This window comes from Stegastes partitus, unplaced genomic scaffold (assembly GCF_000690725.1).
Source record: "Stegastes partitus isolate 25-593 unplaced genomic scaffold, Stegastes_partitus-1.0.2 Scaffold710, whole genome shotgun sequence".
Classification (NCBI taxonomy): Eukaryota; Metazoa; Chordata; class Actinopteri; family Pomacentridae; genus Stegastes; species Stegastes partitus.
The window spans coordinates 148,631-169,024 of record NW_007578441.1 but is presented as its reverse complement, the minus strand read 5'-3'; the positions used below and the strand labels follow the sequence as shown (position 1 = coordinate 169,024).

The window sequence follows — 20,394 nt, the reverse complement described above, 5'->3', positions numbered from 1 at the left end:
CAAAATTTGAATGGAGGCAAAGGCAGAAAGAATGTATTTATTCCAAGCAGAAAGAAATGATTAGATGAAGCATTTACATGGTTATAAGGCTCTGATATTTCCCTATTAAACAGATCATCAGAAGGTTAACACCATCCTTCTCGTTCTGAAAATATAAAATATTTGGCTATTCTTTGGATTATTAGTGAAATATTTGGGTCCATCTAAACACAGTTAATGTTTTAATTCAGGAAACCTCTAAAAATAATGACTGAATTTACTTTCAACTGTAATTTTATGCCAAAGATATCAACACGATAAACGTTAGAAAGTAGCCAAAACTTTACAGAAGCATGCTACCACCTTATGTTAATGTACTAAGACTGTTAGTGAAAGAATGTGCTAACTGCTTGCTAATCTACTACACATTGTCATGCAAAGTGACAACTGTTGGGTTTTTAACATACTAGCATATCATGGGAACAAAAGTAATAGCTTGTTAAATGTTATCATGCTAACGTCATAACTCACAATAGAATTTTGCATCATAATACTAGACTCATTACTTATTTTAGCATGTAACCTGACAACTGTTTGCTTGTTATCACAATGATAGTAAATTAAAACAGTAAGCGTTTGCTAGACATTAGCTTGTAACATGCTAACAGAGTATACACTTTACAAGCTAATGATGCATGTTTACCATGTTTACTTTGTAAGTTCTCATTTTATAAAGCACTATCACATTAATATTTTTAAATCTTTGTTATTATGCACTACAGTTTCAAAATATTAATTTAAATAATTGATACTAATATCTTTCTTTTGTTGTCTGTGAATATGAAAAACTCCTTTTGATCAGGCAAACTGTATAACTACTAATTATATATATATATTTTTTATTAATTTGGCATTTTGAAAACACAAGCTCATTTAATTTAAAGGAAGCATAATGTTCAACTTGGGTCAGCGCTCAGGCCAAATACTTCATCCCACTATGATAAAATAGATTTGAATCTCCATATGTTGATCATCTAACAATTTCAGTTTTGGTAGCTGTGTAAAGAGGGTTGCAGTCTTACGGTGTCAGTAGGCTTCATGCCTGACTGCCAACAGCAAAACTGGTGTGTTTCAGCATTCTTGTAAATTTCTAACACTCCAACAAGCTGATCACATGTGATTCACTACGACTTTCATTAGTTTTGTAGAACCAAATCCGACATGAGTAGTACCTTTGAGGAGAAACTGGTACAAACTGTGCTGTTATGCTAATTTTAATGTTCACTGTGTGAGAGGCAGCACGTAAAACTCTTGTGTTAGACATGGCTAGAAAATGTATGCAGGGTTTTTCCCACACAGAGGAGTTTTTGGCATCCTCAAAGAATATTTTGTCTTTCCCAGAAGAAAATCCCTCACGTCAAAATGAGAAGAATTGAGACTACAATCAAAATTTTAACCAATTTTCTTAAATGAGGTTCTTTTACTCCAGCATATTAGAGATTTTAGTTTATCAAATAGTTAAATTAACCGGAAAATGCATAGATTTATCAAATAAGGTGACACAGACTTATTGCCTTTACTGTATGTAGACTGATCATGTTTTTTTGCTGTGTGTAGTCATCCCATAAATGTGTGTTTTAAGCCAGGAAAACCCCTGGTATGTGACCTAGCTCGCTTGTTTTAGGTAACAATTACAGGACATGTGTGGCTATAGCACTTAGTTTTCGTAGCAGCCACTTTGTGAGTATTTTGAATTGACTACAGAATGTCTTACTCCTACACGTTGTGTCACATTGCTGAGTGGAAAGAGGAAATACCGGGTGCTTTGCCAAAAGAAACATTACATCAAGAAAGACAAACAGTCGATTCATATTTCCCACTATCTTTCACATGGCGAGGTTCACAGCTTCTAGATAAGTGGTTTCCCATCAATAGGTCATGTAGTTACTCAAAGTCATAATTTTATTATTTAATATGTTTTTTCCGTGTGTGCTTATCAAGCATTATGTAACACAAATCTCCTCTCTTTATTATACCTAATCTGGGTTTTATTTTAGTACATGTGTCACATCTGCTCAACAACAGAAACCAAACGTAAATTCCATTTCCCTAATGTCGAGTTCCCTCCATGTGTGGTGGGTTGAACTTTGGCTCTCCCCAAGAAGTCACTCATTTGTGTTTATCCAGACTCAGCGGGTGTCAGCAACGGTGCTAAAGTCACACCTCAGGCCACTAAAACGGAGTCTGGATATGAGGCCCCCAACATCAGGTGTCCAACAGAAAATCTGACGTGCTAAAGTTCTCACACACGACCACCATTCAGGAATCTTAATTGGACCGTGGCCCTCCTTTGAAGGCAAGATCTGTCAACGTCAGACCAACAGTTTCGATTTCTAACTTAAGTAGATCCCTATTTTGTCATGATAAACAGGACTGTTTTTATTCTTTAGTAACAAAATAGAAATAAATACACAGTGTGAAAACTGGCGTTCACTCTTTGATTTGATATTTAATTTGATCATTTCCTATTTTTAGAAAAGATAATTTTCTTTAACTTTGTGGGGGGAGAAAACAGACAGTCACAATGACATGTTTGAACACCTTTTATAATTTCCTTGGAACTGTTGGCATGTTAAAGAATCTCTGAGAAGCTGCCAAGGTGCCCACCTGTAACGCCTTTGGGCACAACTTGGAGCTGTGACCCAGATAGATCTACTACAGGCACTGAGCTGCCATTTTATAAATCTAATCCATCAAATCCATCATACTGCCAAAAGAATGCATATCTTGTATAAATAAGAAATTATATACTATATCTAAATAAGACAAAGTAATGTGCAGTGGTAACACCGTCATGATTAAAAACCAGTTTTGTGGTGACCGTTAGAGGAGTTGTAGTTTTGCCAAGCAAATACCACAAATTGTTGAGGTTTTTCTATTTAAAGGTGCTCGCTGTGTTTGTGACTCCAACAGGGAGTTACTATCTTAAAGAGCCCTGAAACTGGCAAAGTATTATATATATATTAAAAAAAAGTATCAGGAAAGTAATAAATATAATTGAATACATTAATAAATATGATGGATAATCAATAGAATAAATGGTATGTAAAGAAACATATAAAACCCTACATTGGCCTTGCCGTAAATCAGTTAAAATGTATTTTATCTTTTTACTAATCTTATATTTTTTACACTCATTTTGCTCATCAGCTCCTTCATTTTCCTGTTTTTTGGTCTTGACCCTCTTTTCTGTACCTATCTGGTCTCTGTGTCTTTCTGTAGGTGACCTTAGATTTGGAAATCTGATTTTATAAGGATGCTTTTATAAGGATTGTTAAACCACTTTCCATCAGCTGGAACTGTGATTTATGTCGTGTATGTGAAGCTTCCCTTTGAATTGTGATCTACAGTAGTTGCTGTCAGTGTCTGTAAGTCACGCTTATAAATAGTTTTGAAGGTGTTGACAGATTTGTACGATTTTTAGATCGTACGTCGCGAGTCAAAAAAGTGTATGGACCTTTCACTGCAGGCACAGTGGTCCAGTTGACACTTACAGAGAGGGTGACAGCATCTCCATGGCCTGATAAGGGCTGTGCAGAGGCTGACACCGGGGGAAAGAGGAGAGGCTGCAGCGGTAGGAATGCGGGGAAGACAGGTCGGCCCCCAGATCAGCTGCAGCAGCTCTTCCACAGTGAGCACATTCATGTAGACAGGTTGTAAACTCATCAGCATCTTCATAGCAGCGGAGGTGACCGATACCTACAGCAGTCGGTCAGAGATACAAATACAACTTTCCATGTATCAATCAAATCCTACAGCGTGCACCTGCACAGACATATGAGTGATACTCTGGTCCAGTATTTTATTTAAAGTTACCCGCTGTGGGTCTTGAAGGGTGAACAGAATTTTCTTTTTTAGATAAGAGCGAACAAGCATAATGTCAGAGCCCAAAGCTGGGTTTTGTAAAGAAGTAGTGACTGGCAGTAGTATTACCAAGCATAATCATGCTCTAAGCGTTAGAACAGTTTCCATATTTAGGGGCTTTAGGGAATGTAAACAGAGCAGTAGTGTTGCCATGGTGTTAGTGTGGGTTATAACTTGACTCCTGTTTTCTTTAGCCCTGTATTTGCTTAGGGTTTGACAAATTGTCACCATTAAACTCAATTAAATAAATGAAAATAAATAATAATGGTGTTACTGCTGTTTGCAGTGTACTACTGAATATACATCAGTGTCAGTGGGTCATGTTGATGCTGAAGAAAAAATTTATGACGCTGATCTTTTTACTGTGATTTTTTTTTTCTTCTTCTTGGAAATTTATTTGACATAAGAGGTCATTTCCACCGAAAGTCAAGTCCATACTGGATCCTAAAATGATTGTGTCAGTTGCTCAGATTTGACTAAGTGTGATTCTGACAGGGAAGAAGGATGAACATTTATGCAAATTGCGACTCATGCTTCACTCCTCTTCCTCTGTGCTTCCTTTAACTGGTGCTCCCTCCGTTTTTAAAACCTCCGGTCTATAGAAATTCCCTCTGCATTATTCAGAGTTCCTCAGTTGACCATCCGGCTCCTGTTTACGGTCCAAAGTATTTTTACGATTAGATGCATCACTTCCTGGTTGCATGATCAACACTTGTGAGAACACCAAAAGTATGTCAGCAGCCACGTCAGTGATAAATGTTAAATAAATGCTTATATAACAGCCCCAGCCTTTGACGGGAAACTGCAGATGACCTCAGGAACGTTGTCTCATGTTAGTTGTCACCCATAGCATCCGGTGAGCCAGTATGATTTGATGCTGTTTTCTTAAAGACAAGAATACAGCCTTTTGAAGCCACCTTTCAGGCCTACAGATGTGTTTTATTTGGGTTACGTGTCAATCCAACGCAAAGGTTGGATAGTTTTCTTTAAAAATATACACTTCTAAATTTTCTCTCAAAAACTGTAGGAAATACTGTTATCCAGAGAATTACCTGAACATTCCACTATATATGTCTCTACTTAGTCATGTTGTCTTCCCAAATTATGGTATTTCTAAAGATAAACCAGCTTGTAACCATATATGTATTCATTTAATATATAAGTACAAGATGTTTAGCTTGGTTTACTGTCACTTGTTATTTTTTACACATTATATCTATATACACACATTATTAGAATGACAAAAATACACTAAATTTGCACATCTAATGTAAAATAAAAACCTAACTGTAAATAGGAATCAGAATCTACATTTTAATTTTTCAAATGTGCCTTTTTTTATTGAATAGATGTAACTCTTAAATTCAAGTCCAATGCTGTAAATATGTTTCAAAAATTATATACAATTAATAAAAAAGTGTTAGTTCTGTAATTTACATGGATCTGTTGGGTAAATGAGGAATATTGTTTAAATGCAGAGTATAGAGTGAACGTGTATGATATCTATAAGCATCTGTAATCTGGCAAATGCAGTTTTTATCATTACATTTATTATTTTATCTAGCCTTAAACTCATCTGTATTTATATATTATAGGTCATTTCATTGTTTTTATATGAGTAAATAACCTTGATTAAACATCAAAAAGCCCCCAAAATACACAATATAATGGAAAATTAAGGCCATAAAATGAATTTTATTTATGTAAAATACTGTATTGTTATGAGATGGCTATTTTCTGTTGCTGTTGTTGTATTTTCTGCTTAAATATTAAATTTTTTCTTTATCTTTCTTTTTCTTTTTCTCTTACAGTGCAGTGTTAGCATCAATCTATTTATACAAATAAGCATGTTTACTTAAGTGTCGAACTTTTCCTATACAGTTCTGAATATTTGAGGTTTTGTGCAAATGCTGAACATCTGACACTGTATAAACAGTGCTGAGCATATTTAAAACCCCGATACCGTTCAGTTTTTACAGTATTAAGCCACAAGTACAGTCAAGCCTCAGCACAGATGTTTCTTCCTGCGTCGTCCTTAGAACATACTGTTAAACCAGCTCCATGTGCAGTTGTAGCCTTTGTTGCTCTCATTCAAAGCTGTTGGCGTTTTGCATTGTGCAAATGTGGCCTGTGTTTGTAGGTGTTTTGAGAGAGCAGGAGTTCATGGGGCTGAGTGAGTGCAGAGGCAGCCACAGGTGTGAATGCCATGTGACTGAGGTCAAGAAGGGTAAAGTGAGAGTGTTCAGCTGTCTGCTTAGATCACAGTGAAAGAGGAGCATGTTGGGAAGGTACCAAGGAACTGTGTCTAGTGAGCATAGCAACAGACTTTGTTAGCAACACAAACTTTAGTATGTGTGTATGTGTCTGTATGCATTTTTACAGGGACTTTAGTTGCTTCGCTCAACCGCAGTGTCATGTAGTGAGCGTGAGATTAACATAGAATTTGCAGATGCAGAGATAAAACCTGCATCTTTTCAGTAAGAGGATATGTTTTAAGCATGTCTGCATGTGTTCAAACACACCAGGACGGTTATCACATCTGAAAACATCTTTATTTTGTTTTTTGTTTTTTTAAAGTGTATAGTATTGCTCCATTGCGCAATAGTGCAAAATTCAACATTTTAAAGTTCGTCATAAATAAGAAACATAAATAAACAATTATCACAACATTAAACACAAACTAAAAAAAAAAAAAAAGCTACAGTCACATTGAAATTGCACAAATGGATTTAAGATAGCTTGAGCTCTTCTTTTTTCTTTTATTTACATTTCGATCCACAGAACGGAGGCCAAAGTCTTATGTGGTTATGTGCGCCTTTGTCTTAAAGTCTATCCCTGACTCACATCGACTTTACAGTTTAAAAGCATCTTCTTAAGGCCATCACAGCTCCAATTCTACTGCGTCATCTCTTACACATAAATGAAACATAAGGTAGTTTTAGATAAACAGAACCGGATCAACAAAATCCTTCAAAATAAGGAGAAAAGGCAACTTCTCAGAAGTTTGGAATGGTATCACTGCACTACACATGAACTAAAGTGAACCCAGGTACTGACTCATAATTGAGCCGAAAAAAAGATTCAAAGCGATCCTTTTATTTTCGACAAAGCGGGTTCACTGGCGATGTTCCCAATTCACTCACCACAGGTTCTAAAGCCAGTATGTTTGTGGTTAGTTGTTTCTATTTTAACTTTATTGAAATGGAGCTGGATCAATTTCAACGATGAGGTAATAAAACGAGACAACAGTTTATGTGTGGTCGGGACGATGACAGCACCAAGTGTCAGCAACAATACTCATTAGTGTCATGTGTTGGTATATTCAAGGTAAACTAGTAATTGCTGCTTTAATGTAATGGTAAGCCATAATGTGTGAAAAGGATTACATCCACCTCCGACTCTTTTTATGATCAAGAAGTAGAGTTAAAGACAGTATAGCATCCTTTCATTAACAGCTCAACGGGTTGGCGAGAGACTAAAGCAGTTTTCATCAATGTAGCGGACGTAAGGTACAGTGTCATGTGAGGTCATGCTTGTGGCAGTGAAGAAACATTAAGAAATGCAAATGAAATGCTGCATATCAAAATGCAACAGTCCTCTTAACCAGGAGAAACTCTGAATGCACACAAACTCAACAGCTAGCGCTCTCACACTGAGACATTCTCTTTGTCATTTCCATTGACGATATGCACATCACATCTAAATAAATATATTAAAAACACTCTTAAATAGGCATAGGTCAGATCTGTTTCCTTCTTTAAGCATCTTTAAAACAGAATATATTAGAATTTATACATTTTATAAATACATATAGTTCAACATAACTTTCTGTTCTTATATATATTTTTTATATATATATTTTTATATATATATAAAAAGGATCCAAACTCTTTGCAGTTCTGAGGGCCGAGCTTTTCTACGTTGTTGGTGTCCATGCTTTCTTGCGGTGTGAGAAGGGTTTATAGCATTGCTTGTTACTGCCACCTAGTGTGGCACAGCAGCACTACGACGTTTTTTTGTTGTTTTTTTTTTTTAACATCTTTTTGGGGAATCGGTGCCAATACGTAAACATGCATGGTACAACCACTAAAAAGCTACATTCCAAAAGTAAAATCATTCTGTTTCTCTTTTTTTTTATACATTATTGCAAAAAAAAAAACTCCTGACATCAAAGAAAAACCTTGCAGAGGACAACATCAAACCGAAAACATTTACATCACACATGACAGAATTTAAAGGCCCACCATGTTTCACGATAAGTGTGTCAAACACTGGAGTGGTGGAAAAAAAAAAAAGTGGGGTTTGAGGAAAGACTGCTCAATGTTCACACATCCTTTTCCAGGAAATATCTCGAAGAGAGTGGGAGCTGGTATCTGTACGGTGGAGCTTTACAGTGGAGTTTGAGGCCTCCAGATCAGATATAGGGAAGTTCAGAATTAATGGCAATATGCTAAATGGAAGCCAGATTGTTACACGATAATGAGAATATTAGAATTTTTAAAGGGATTGTTGGCCTTTTACAAAAAAATAATCAATAAAGCAGGAGAAGCCAACCTTTTTCCATATAACCTCACTTTCAGGGTATCCATCATTATTTCTACACCAATAGTAATTCTACTTGAGGCTGCAATTGCGCCGAAATTGAAAGCTACGTTGATTTTTTTTTAAGAACCATCTGGCTTGTTGCTGGTGCAAAGAAAAAGGAAAGAGAAGTTACTTGTGCAATATCGTTTCAGATATTGTGGTTATAGTGTGGTTTGCTAAATTTCACCATAAGTGCCACTAATTCTGAATTTCACTGTGTCAAACCAGGAGCCTCATTCACATCCGCCTTTCTTCATACATTTACCTGTCCACTCCCAACACTCTTCCTCCTCCTCACCGTCTCAAACCGAGCAGTTGCGTCTCTTCCCAGAGCCAGTCTGGGCTGTAGCAGCAGAGGCTGAGGTCAGCCAAACGGTGACCCCGTGTCAAAGGCTGGTGGAGGAAACCGAGAGGGTGGGCGAGGAGGGCGGCGGGAAGTTCAGAAGCTCCAGCACGGCCACGCCTACGCTGCTCCGCCGCGTGAACATGCAGGAGGCTGCGACCCATTTGTTGCTGCGTGGGTTGTACTTCTCAATGGAGTTGAGACTGGAGCTGCCATCGTTACCTCCCACTGCGTACAACCAGCCATCCATAGCCACCAGATCGTGAGTGCTCCTGGAGAGAGAAAAAAAATAATCTAATTCAGCATCTAAATTCTGTGTGTGCTTTGCTGCCATATTTTTAATACAACATATTAAGATTCATTTTTCCATTTTGTTTCTGGAGAGAATAATAATCTCTAGGCCTTCTGCATGAACAGAGTGCAAATAAAATCCAGCACCTGTTCATTTAAACGGAATCTCGGGCTGTCGAATCATGAAAATGTAGATGACTACTAACAACTTAACTGCATTTTTCTGTTTATTTCATGCCATGTATTAGTTTCACATTAACGGTATTAGCATCTTTGACCGTCACATATTTGCTGCAAATCCGCCAAATTGCCTCCTTCAAGTTATTAAGCTAAAACCAAAACATGCCCACAGGGCTGCTGTGGTGTTTGGCTTTGCAGTTAAATCCAATTTTATGTCAATAAATGCTCATTGAAATGCAGTTGGTGGAATATTACAAGTTAAGCGCCTTGAGATAAACAGTTGGTGTCATTAAACCAAAGCAGAAGACGGGGGTGAAAATGGGGGAAACAACGTAGAAATAGTGATTGAAACATGACGTTTCTGTTAGTTTCATGCGGCCAAATGGAAACAATTGTAACGATGAGGAAAAAAGACTACAGTCGCCTAAAATAATTGCAATCAGACGATCGCGTCATAATGGTGGCAGCCCTAATTGGATCCAGTGTGGTCTTTGTATTATAATCACAAAATATATAAGGCCACACTATGAACATTGTCAGTGATTGGATGAAAAACAACTGAAAGATGTCAACAGAGATGAGATGTAAGCAGCTTCTGGATGGGCCAATAACTGCTATGACTGACCAAAGACTATTATTATTATTACAACAACTAACTGAACAAAACAATAAATTCCTCATGTCCTACATAGTTTGGAAGGAAGTTCCAGTTTTATGCAGTTATTCATCTTATCAGAGAAGCAGTGGAAAAGTTAATGGTTTGTTGGGAGAGACATTAAAAAGAGTCAGAGAGACAGAATCAAAATTGCTTGAACGCTCATTCGTAAAGGTTGCAATCATGATCACGACATAAGGAGACTATTTTCGCCAACACAGTGAATCTACCAATATTTTCTCAGCCCCACATGTGTTAAGTAGCTCTGGACGAGTCACAGATGAGCGGTCAATACAGTGTGATATCTTGCACCATGTAAATGGAGTCTCTCAGCAACTGAATAAGAAAAGCACTCAGAGCCACACAGCTGATTAATGCCATGAGTTATTCATGGAGCTGCACAGTCAACTCTTGTCAGGTTTTCCTGCTCCTACAACATACTGACTCACAGACAGCCAAGTGTGTGTGTGTGTGTGTGTGTGTGTGTCTCTAGGAGCCCTGGGAACACAGTGAATCTGCTGATGTGATCACAAATCCGAGGCTGCTACATCGCTAAATAAATCTCCCTCCCTGATGCAGATTCTGTAACAATACAATGGCGAGAATGTGTGTGTGCATACCTGCTTTGATAATGACTTGCAATACAAGTTTCAGCTTTCATCTTTTAAGAAATAAAAAAAAGCAGCGACTGGTTTGGAAAATAGGTCATTTGATGTTTATGCCTTAAGAAGGTTTAGCCAGTAAAGAAGACATCCTAATGCCCTGAATCCTTCGCTTTGAACAGTGAAGATTTTCCACAGAGCAAAATAATTACAGCGGGGTACCCTTTTTTTTTTTTTTTTAAGCTATTGAAATAAGGTGATTTTAGACCATGCACGTGCCAGATTTATCGTCCCCCAACCTCTCACTCCACATTTTTCTCCTCTATCTCCATGCCTTCCCTTCTGCCCGGTGGATGCAAATGTGCACAGGATGCAAAAACTGCTCCTTCTTAAATAAAGACCAGCTGAGTTCATATTCTTCTCTGTTAGGAAGCACAAAAAGAAGAATAAAATCTGGAAAGTCTTTTAAAATATTCAGGCAATTTCAGCATGTCATTACCCTGAGTTGAACCTCTGCAAATGGAAGACTAGAACTGGGTCATCCTGAAGGCTTAGTTGGTTAAAAGGTGTGCCTCATTTAATTAAATTCCCTGGAGCCAACCCAGGTCAATTGTCGTCTTCTCTATTGTATTTTCTTTGTCTCTTAACTGCACCAAAAAAGAAAATGCAAGAGTAACTGATTGCCTCGGCTAGGATCCGGCCACCCGGCAACCCTCTAGCAAATAAAGCAGGTATAGCTAATGGATGTATGTTTTGTAGTAGTGCTCTTTAACAGATGAAATGGTTAATGTAACATCATAATCACATGTTCTTGAGCATTTGACTTAAGGAAACATCTAGCTATGTAATATTAAAAAAAAAAACAGAATTACATTTGGCAACTAGTTTCTAAGGTGCTCTGGTGGCACTCTTCTAAACAAGAAGGTCCTGCAGATCAAGTATTTATTTCTGCAGAGCTCGTATCTGTTGTTTGTTGTTGCTACAGTTACAAGTGTATTCCCCAGTGGCCGGGCTAACTTCACTTCTTTTTTTGTCACACTAGAAATGCTATTAAAGTCACTGGACCCAAATGGCCTGCTCTGCTAGTACTAATTTGACTTCTGGCGACAGGCTAACCTGCGTATGTTCATGGGGGCGACCCCCTCCCAGGTGTTGGTCTTGGGGTTGAACCTCTCCACAGAGTTCAGGCAGCTGGTGCCGTCGTTGCCTCCTGCGACGTACAGCATGCCGTCCAGCACGGCCACCCCGGCACTGCTGCGCCGACTCAGCATGTTGGCGATGGCCGTCCATGTGTTGCTCTGTTTGTCCAATCAAGAGACGGAGCATTGGTCATACGTTCACACCCTGTGGTTTTGACTGCAACATTCAGTCCATCTAAACACGGAAACAGATTCCGATGATAAATTTAACAGCAGTTTACCTGGGGGTCGTATTTCTCCACTGTTGCGAGATGCGAGGAGCTGTCGTAACCTCCCACTGCATACAAGCTGCCATCTGGAGGGGAAAAAGGGAGTAAACACTGAGAATGTAAATATTAGCAGTTGCACACCAAGGTGGTACCTCCCTCTTGATTTCAGTTATTAAAATGCAGACAGTGAAAAGTAAATATTTTGCAGAACAGCTTGTTTATAACATCATTTTTTTTTTTTTTTTACAAGTTCCTACCCAGAGTTGCAACTCGTACATATCTCCTACGGGTGCTCATGGCAGCAATTGAGGTCCACGTGCTGGTCAGAGGGTCGTAACGCTCTGCACTGAATGATAAAAAAGAGACTTGTATTCACAGTAATGACCCTGCGAGGCTGGTACTCAGACTGGCCTGGAAAACGGCATTGAGGTGATCAAATACAGTGCAACAAGATACAGCAATGATAGATTTAGCTTAAAAGGATCAGGTGTTCCGCATTCATCAGAAAAATGTTCATCTCTGTGTACCTATTGAGACAGGAAGCTCCATCATAACCTCCAGCAGCGTACAGCAGGCCGTGCAGGACAGCTACACCCAAACAGCTTCGCCGTGTTCCCATAGAAACCTCTGGTTGCCAGGAGTTAGTGATGGGATCATAAGACTCCACAGTTGCAAGGTCGGAGGTGCCATCATAGCTGGAGAGATGTGGATTAAAATGACTCAGAAAAGGTTTGAATTGAAGCTTGTTACCTTGAATTATCAATAAATATGCAACCCATAGCAAATAGGCAGGTTAAGAAGGCATTTTGCATTCAGGAAAACCTTTAAAAGCTTATTAGAAGTATAGAAATGTTAGTTTTTGCTTCACTCAAGGTGATTTTACATGTACATTATTTTAATGTTGCAGCTACAAAAAGCTTCTCCTCAAGTGTAGTTTAAACCACACAATGTAATGACTGAGGAAGAGATGAGGTGGTATCAGCTAAGGTTCACTTTCAAGGGCACTTTGTTTATCATAGTCTGACTCACTGGATGTAGGATGTGGGTTTAAAACTGCCATTAGCCACTTATTTTCAGGCAGCTTTGTTCTTTCCTCGTCCTATCTGCGCATTATCATTTTCTTTGCTACGGGAAACAACCACAACTTCGGGGCTAGCATAGTTTTGCCGAGGATTAGGATCATGCAGTAAGGCAGCCCTGCTAGTTTATGTTCGGTGGATCGTTTATTTTAGTTAGTGCTCAGCTTCACATTTGCAAATGTTCCACCTAAAAAATTCCACCCGTCACTATTCTGAGTGAATACAGTATCCGCATTGTTTGCTTTTTTACGACCAAAGCCACTGCGACTGGTTTAACAAAATACAAAACATACCAGAGTTTTTTTCCCCCTATAGCAGAATGATAGTGTGGTGCAGCCAGACCAATCTATAGAGTGGGCTGGCATAGCAAGACTATGGTCATCATCACTCACCCTCCAACAGCATAGAGTCTGTTCCCAATGGCTGCCACGCCCACCCGTGCCCGCCGAGTGGACATGGATGCTACCATGTGCCAGCGGTCTGTCCTGGTGTCATACGCCTCACAGTCTCCATGGATGGCAAACAGGCTGCCACCACCTGAGACACACACACAAAAAACAAGAAAAATGGATTAGATAATAGTTTAATTTATAGCAGAAATGCAAATAGTATAAGGAACATAGTGATTTTGGTCAAAGAAAGCCATTACTTAAAAGGAATTTTCCCATTTTGTGGGGTTCTAGACATCGAAAATAAAATGTGTTTATAGTCCTTCCAAACGACCATGCTGGAGGCAGAGTGAAAAGCTGGCTGCCACTGAGAGGGAGGAGACGCAATTTAATTTATTAAAGGGCAACAGAGTAAGGCTGGTGTGAATGTCACATTGTTGGTTTTGGAAAGCTACAGCTAAAGGTTGAAACAAAGCCCCACTGTCCTGTTCGAAAGGTTTGTGGGGAGTTGTTCCAGCACTTTCTGACCATCAAACATGCAGTTCAGACAGACCATAAATCACACATAAAGTCTTAATATAATTGATGTGTGGTCTAAGTGTACCCTAATGGGTACCTTTCGGAGGACACTGACCAACCGCGAAGAGCACAGGACTGGCGCCCTCACAGCGTCGAGGGCGCGTCCGGCTGTTGCTCAGGACTCCCCTCTGCTCAGGCATCAGGTGATACTTGAGAGCCTCGATCAGCAGGTCCTTGCACTCCGAGTGGTGACGCACCAGCAGCTCCGTATCAACGTTGCTCATCAGAAAGTCTCGCCTAAGCAGTGGCAGCCGCACGCACTTCATCAGCTGACGGGGACAGAGGAAAGCCAGGCGGTGAGTTGGGGTCAAAGGGAATAAAGAAACAGTGACAGAGATGCTGTCCAAAGTCAAAACTAAACAACGTGAGCTGAGAATTCTGCTCAGGTGACACAAGGAAAGACCTACCCAAGGTACATGTTGCCTGCGTCCATCTATATCATGTTTCACCCAACTCAACACGGCTCGGTACACTTCTTCTTCAGATGGCACATTGAGATTGTCACTGGAGATCAAATCCAGGACCTGGACAGAGAGGACAAAGCACACAGGCTGAGTCATTTCATACTGTGACTTACAAGAGAAATCTTTTGAAATTCAGTATGACAGTGCATTTAATTTAACGTTGACCATCACACAGCACTTGCAGAAGCATTTGTTGCTGAAAAAGAACGACAAATATGGCAGTACAGGCTTTCTGGCCTAGTATGTCAACACATAGGAAGTAAATTGCATTGGCCAAAGTTGCTGTATGTTGTACCTGACTGCCTGCTGAACTGTTGCTTAACTTTCTCCCTCTTCTTGTCTGTCTCTCTTGATTTGTTTTGCTTGATTTGTTGGCATCATTTTAAAATGACACTTAAATACAAATAACCAACTCAAAGAGTAATTCTGATAATGCACACACGCACGTACACATAAATGCTTGTGGTGTGATCTTACAGTCTCTGTATGAGTGATTGTGCTTTGATATATTTCAGTAACCACTACTTGTGCATGAGTATATCTGTGCAACAATGAATGCTGCAGTCTGAGTGGCTGGCTGGCACTGTTCCCAGCTCAACCCAAAGCTGGCAGGGCTGGGTGGGGCCAGAGAAACCAGCTGCTGCTGCTGCTGCTGCTGCTGCTGCTGCTGCTGCTGCTGTCTTGCCTGGCCAGATCAGGGCAACAGTTAGCAGCCTCCCAGGAACAGCTTCTACTAATCCACAGCCACACAGAGAAATACTGCTGTTACCCCACCCTGCAGTCCCTCTTACTTCTGCATGCACACACTGCATCAAATCATCTCTACCAGAAGTGTGTAGAGGAAATGTAGAAGAAAACTGGCTGTGTTTAGGAGTGCTTTAACTGTCCTCGTACTATAGCACGGAGCAAGAATGAGGGAAATATGAATGACAAGGGTTTCAGCTATGTCAGGATGTCTCAATACACATAGTAATTAAGATGCATCCATCGAGCGTTGTCTCCAAAATGTCATGCATGTGATGCTGCATAAGTAAAAGATCACCAACGACGGCTAGTCACAATCTTGCCACTTCCTTCACAGAACATGAAAAGAAATATGGGGCATATTTTACAGCTCTGTGATCTCCGAATCCTTTAGAGCAGTCAGTGCATAAATCCAGATCGGGTGCAGATTTATGACAGGCACAGGACAGCTGCACACAGAATGGGGTGGTAAGCCAAAGGAAAGACAGAGAGAGAAGAATGGAAATGAAGAAAATTGTCTATTTTTAATCTGCCTTTATGCAGCTTAACTTCCACTGTTTTAATGGACTGTGCCCACACACTCACATTGCAGACTCAGTCTCAGGGCTTTGAAGGCCACAGAATGAGGAAAGCTTAGTGTTTTATTCTCATGGAGCACCATCACTTTAGTGCTGTGGGAATTGCTCTTCAGAGAGGTGCAAAGATAATGGGAAAGTGATGCTGGCAGCTGTTTGTCACTTCTCTTCATTGCCCGTTTAATTCACTGTCACCTGGTAAGGCTCTACAGGCATTTGCTTGAAAAAGATGTCATTTCATATAACAAAATACGCAGTTATGGGGCCGTTTCTTTACACATGTTCACACTGCAGGAGCTTTCCTCAGGGAACAACATCATTTTGAATTAAAGTTGAAATTATGTTCCAGGCAGATGGTTTTATGGTGCATTCTAGTTGAAATGGAATCTGGGAACTTTCAATTTCTCAGTTGGAAATTTCAACTCAAACACCCCCTGTAGTTGGATTTCCAACTCAGAAAGTTCGGTGGAGCATTACCAACCCTGACCTCAAAATCCAAGATGGCTGTTATGCACATCAACAGCCGTGAAAGCTGTTGTAATGTATTGTTTATGAGCACTTCTGTCTTATGTGTGTCACATTAAATCAATTGCAACATTTATCCACAGACATGTTGCTACAGTGTTTGTATGTGCAAAATACCACATGATGTGTTGTTATCCACTAATGTTGTTAACAATGCCTGACCTGAATACAAAGGTTTTCCTGGAGGTCTATATCCTGATTTCCCTACTTGTTGTATTGGAACACCGTCAACTTACGTTGGATGTCATTCCCAGCTCCGACTTCTGAGGTCAGCTGAACACAGTATTATACCCACAGGGTGGAGTTTGTAGTGCTAACCTTATTTGTAGGTATACACCCAGTATGTTGAAAAAACTGCAGTTGCAAACATTTTGGTTTGCTTCTAGTTTGTGCCCGACAAAAATCAGGAAGGATTAGTCTAAGAGATTTTACGACTGATGAATCCCCAAGGTTTGTTCCCCAATTTTTGCAAAGGATGACATTCAAAGGGAATTTGGCCCAGTCCCAGTCTCAATCACTAAACCCTCACAGACTTAACTGACGTCAGAGCTGCAGTGCTGGATGTGCGAGTTCATGAGGGCTTGAAATGATAGAAAAAAGGAGTGAGGGAGACAGACCATTGTGACAGCACCCATTGCTTTAAAATAACGCATTGCCATTAAAAAGAAAAAACAAAAGTGAATTTGGATGGCTGTTTGATGCCTAATAGCGTTAAAAAGTCTGCATCAGTGTCCTTATGCACATAACAATTAGATAGCAGACCAGCCCTAAGCCCTCTCTCAATAAACGTGAATGTGCCTCGAAGTCCATGAGTCTCCTACAGTGGAGATTGGGGATCGAGCCTTTGAGATCATCACGGCTGTTTAAGTCAGTGGACTACCTTGCTTAATCTTCCCATTGATGTGGTCTACACATTAGTTCTTGGGAAATTACAGTTCTTGAAAGTGGAAAAGCACCGTTTAGAATAATGCCATCTTTTTTGGGAACGTCATGGTCACCACACACATTCATGCTCAGATACAGCCACTATAACCAACAGTCTGATCAGTTGGCTACTGAGCAGCTCCACTGATTCCTGTTAAGTACTTTGCTTAAAGGTCCTGTATGGTAAAAAGATATATTTTCATTGTGTTTTTTGGCTGTTATAAACTTGGAGATGTCAAGTAGAAGCTGTTTACTTGACATCTGTGTGGAGACGACACAGCTAGATAGGCTTCCAAGATTTGAATGACACATTCAGAGGACATGTGAGACTTTCATTAGTTTGCTGAAAAGAGCCCAATAAAAGCTGGTTAACCTGACAATTTGGGAGTCAAACTAGCAAAGGCGAAGCAAAGCTTTTTTGAGTAGCACCTTTCAATGATGGCAATTCAGAGTGCTTTACATAAAAGGGATTAAAGGATGGTGTAAAAGGAAACAAGATATTATGCTAAAAGGGATTCAAGTAGAATGGAAATAAGTCACAAAATCAAGAATAAAAAAACAGGGTTAAAAAAACCCAAAAAACAAACAAACATGAGAATAAATTTAGAGTGCAGCTTCAGTGTAATAAAAATATGAATAAATAGTCCCAAATGTGATGTAGTAAAAGGCAGTGGCGAACAGAAAAGCAACAAGAAAACAACTAAGAGTTGGAGCAGACCTCAAGCCTTCTGGGAGTTTGTGCCAGATATGTGGAGCATAAAAAGTAAAGGCTGCTTCTCTGTGCTAAGTTTTAACGCCGGGAACAGAGAGCAAACGTGTCTTAGATGATCTGAGTCTGACACTTATCTCAAACTTCAGGCCTCCCACGACCCTCTAAGAGGATAAATGGATATAGCGGCGGGCGGATGGATGGATGAATAAATCTAAGATAAATTTCCCCAGAAAACCTTGGCATTGGTACATTGGCAACAGTGAAAAAATTCAAACTAAGACAGTGATCCTTATTGATACCTCAGAGCAGTAAACAGTGCTGTTCGCTCTATAAACAGTGCAGCAGCTGTGGAAATGTCACCAGCTCTGCCTAATTACCACTTTCAGGACAGGAACCACAGTGTTGCCACTGCTGAGCCCAGCTGATGAATAAGTGATGGTCTGGCTAAGTCGATGTGCCAGATAAAGTAGTTCATGGCTGCACAGTGGAATGATAAAACCACAAGAGACGGTGATTGATGCAACAAGCAGGGAAAGAGGAGAGGTTTTGTGTTCAAAACACAACAATGAGCCTATGAGCACTTCCCTTCGGGACACTGACAGTTGAGCTCATATTAATGGGGAAAAGGTCATAAACAATATGTAGGAACACCATTTTATGTTCTTTATGTTTTGGTATATTTCTAAGCAATTGGGTGGATTAATCAAGTGTAACAAATACAAAGCTTTTATTTAAAAACTGTACATTATGAATTTGGAATAAACAACAATCTAAAGCTACATGACTCTGACCATTTGTCACAAAGTAATCTAAGACTCGGCCAAATCAGGAAATGTCTACATGCCGGTGGCTTTCATGCACAAACTTACACATGGTAACTTCCTATTTCATGGTAAACAAATGACCAGTATGACTGACCAACAGGTTTATCAACTACTTCCCGCCATGAATATGCCGCCTTCTGTAAAAGCACCAGTTTGCAGAGGACACAGCAGGAGACACAAAAAGCATCACCCCTACCTGTTTCAGTGGCAGCAGCATGAACTCCTCTGTCTTGGACACTTCCACAAAGTGCTGCAGGACATACTTGTGTGCTGACTTGAGCAGGTCGCTGCAGGAGTGTGTGTCAGCGAAGCCTCTGATGCCCAAGCAGTTGGAAGGGTCCAGCTGGCTGAGGAGGAACTTACAGCAGGCGTCCCGCACCCCATTGAGCTGCAGCAGGCTCGCTGCTGGGAGCAACGTCTACGAGGAGGGGCAATTACAGGTGGAACTGCACTGAGTCTGGTGTGTCTTTGTGCTTTCTAGGGGTCAAATTTCAAGCTTAATTTAATAGTCGTGCTTGCGAATGTGAAAACGTCCAACATACCTGCACGTTGCCTTCCCCGACCACGATCTCTGCTGTGTAGGCGTACTGGACCAACTGCTCCAAAGCTTGAGGATCGATGTCGTGAAGAGTCACATGGGTCTGCCGACTCTCAGACATCTCATCTGCATGACCGCAAAGAATGAGAGCAGTTGCATTTTTCGTACAAGTTATAACCAATCAAACTTTGCCTGATAAAACTGCCTCCCTGTTCAATCATCCTGACACGCAGCATCTCCTTATATATACAACACCGCTGCCAAATGTCAGCACAGCTCGTTTGTTGCCGTCCATTTAATCAGTTGTTTTAACTGTGTGAGATCTTTGAAATTCCTGAATTCATACACACTTGCCCGCTCTGATTCCCGCAGTTCTGCGTTTTGATGGTCAAATGTTTCATCTGCTATTAGATATCAAACTCAAACACATCTACTGATCTTGTCTGTTAAAATAAGCTAATTAGTGACTGGGCCAGGCGAGAGGAAGTCCGGCAGCTGAGCCTCCAGTTAACCGACTGTCTGGAGACACATTGTACCCTCACAAAGATCCAGTGTTGGGAGGAAATGTGAGACTCACACACCTCGTATGACCACCTGTGCCCCAGAGAGGAATAAGAGGAAGGAAGCAATGATGTTGAAAGGATGAAGTGGCATTCAATGTGCACGCACAAGTTCTTGTGTCATCAAATCAACAAAATAATGTGCAGTCTGAAGTCAGAGCTTAAAACATCTGAGACATACCCCATGCTGATTTCTGTGGATACCAGGCATGAAAACAGGCAGAATGTGTGACACTTAATTGGACGACCGGAACTGAACTTACTGGTAAACATAGCATGGAAGTAAGGGCTGCAAGACGCCAGCACCACTTTGTGCGCCTTGATTTCTTTGTTGGAGACATGAAGCACAATGTCACACAGCAGACCACGCTGTCGCATCCTGTTCATGGACACGAACGAGTCGTGGTAGTGCCGCTTTGAGTTATGCGAGATGCTGTGGCCATCACGGTTGAGCAGCTGCATGCCCCCTTCCATCATGGTGCCTGATGTGGCGGTCGTGGCCTCTTGCCTGGGCC

At 40.3% G+C, this 20,394-nt stretch overlaps 1 protein-coding gene across 1 annotated transcript; it reads right to left on the bottom strand.

Annotated features, from left to right (window-relative positions):
* Window positions 1-6,436: 6,436 nt before the first annotated feature.
* klhl17 (kelch-like family member 17) lies at window positions 6,437-20,394 on the bottom strand. Its single transcript, XM_008291027.1, has 11 exons — window positions 20,143-20,394; window positions 19,324-19,445; window positions 18,978-19,199; window positions 14,421-14,537; window positions 14,069-14,282; window positions 13,438-13,582; window positions 12,494-12,661; window positions 12,224-12,312; window positions 11,979-12,052; window positions 11,675-11,856; window positions 6,437-9,102 (listed from the first exon to the last, which is right to left on the bottom strand). Exons 1-11 carry the CDS (start codon window positions 20,354-20,356, stop codon window positions 8,874-8,876), a joined length of 1,776 nt encoding a protein of 591 aa, XP_008289249.1. The 5' UTR covers window positions 20,357-20,394; the 3' UTR covers window positions 6,437-8,873.

Coding starts and splice junctions, on each gene's coding strand:
- klhl17 (XM_008291027.1), bottom strand. CDS start 20,356: ATGATGGAAGGGGGCATGCAGCTGCTCAACCGTGATGGCCACAGCATC. Junction 19,200..19,323: donor TCGGGGAAGGCAACGTGCAG/GTATGTTGGACG, acceptor CCCTCCTCGTAG/ACGTTGCTCCCAGCAGCGAG. Junction 9,103..11,674: donor GCCCCCATGAACATACGCAG/GTTAGCCTGTCG, acceptor TTCTCTCTCCAG/GAGCACTCACGATCTGGTGG.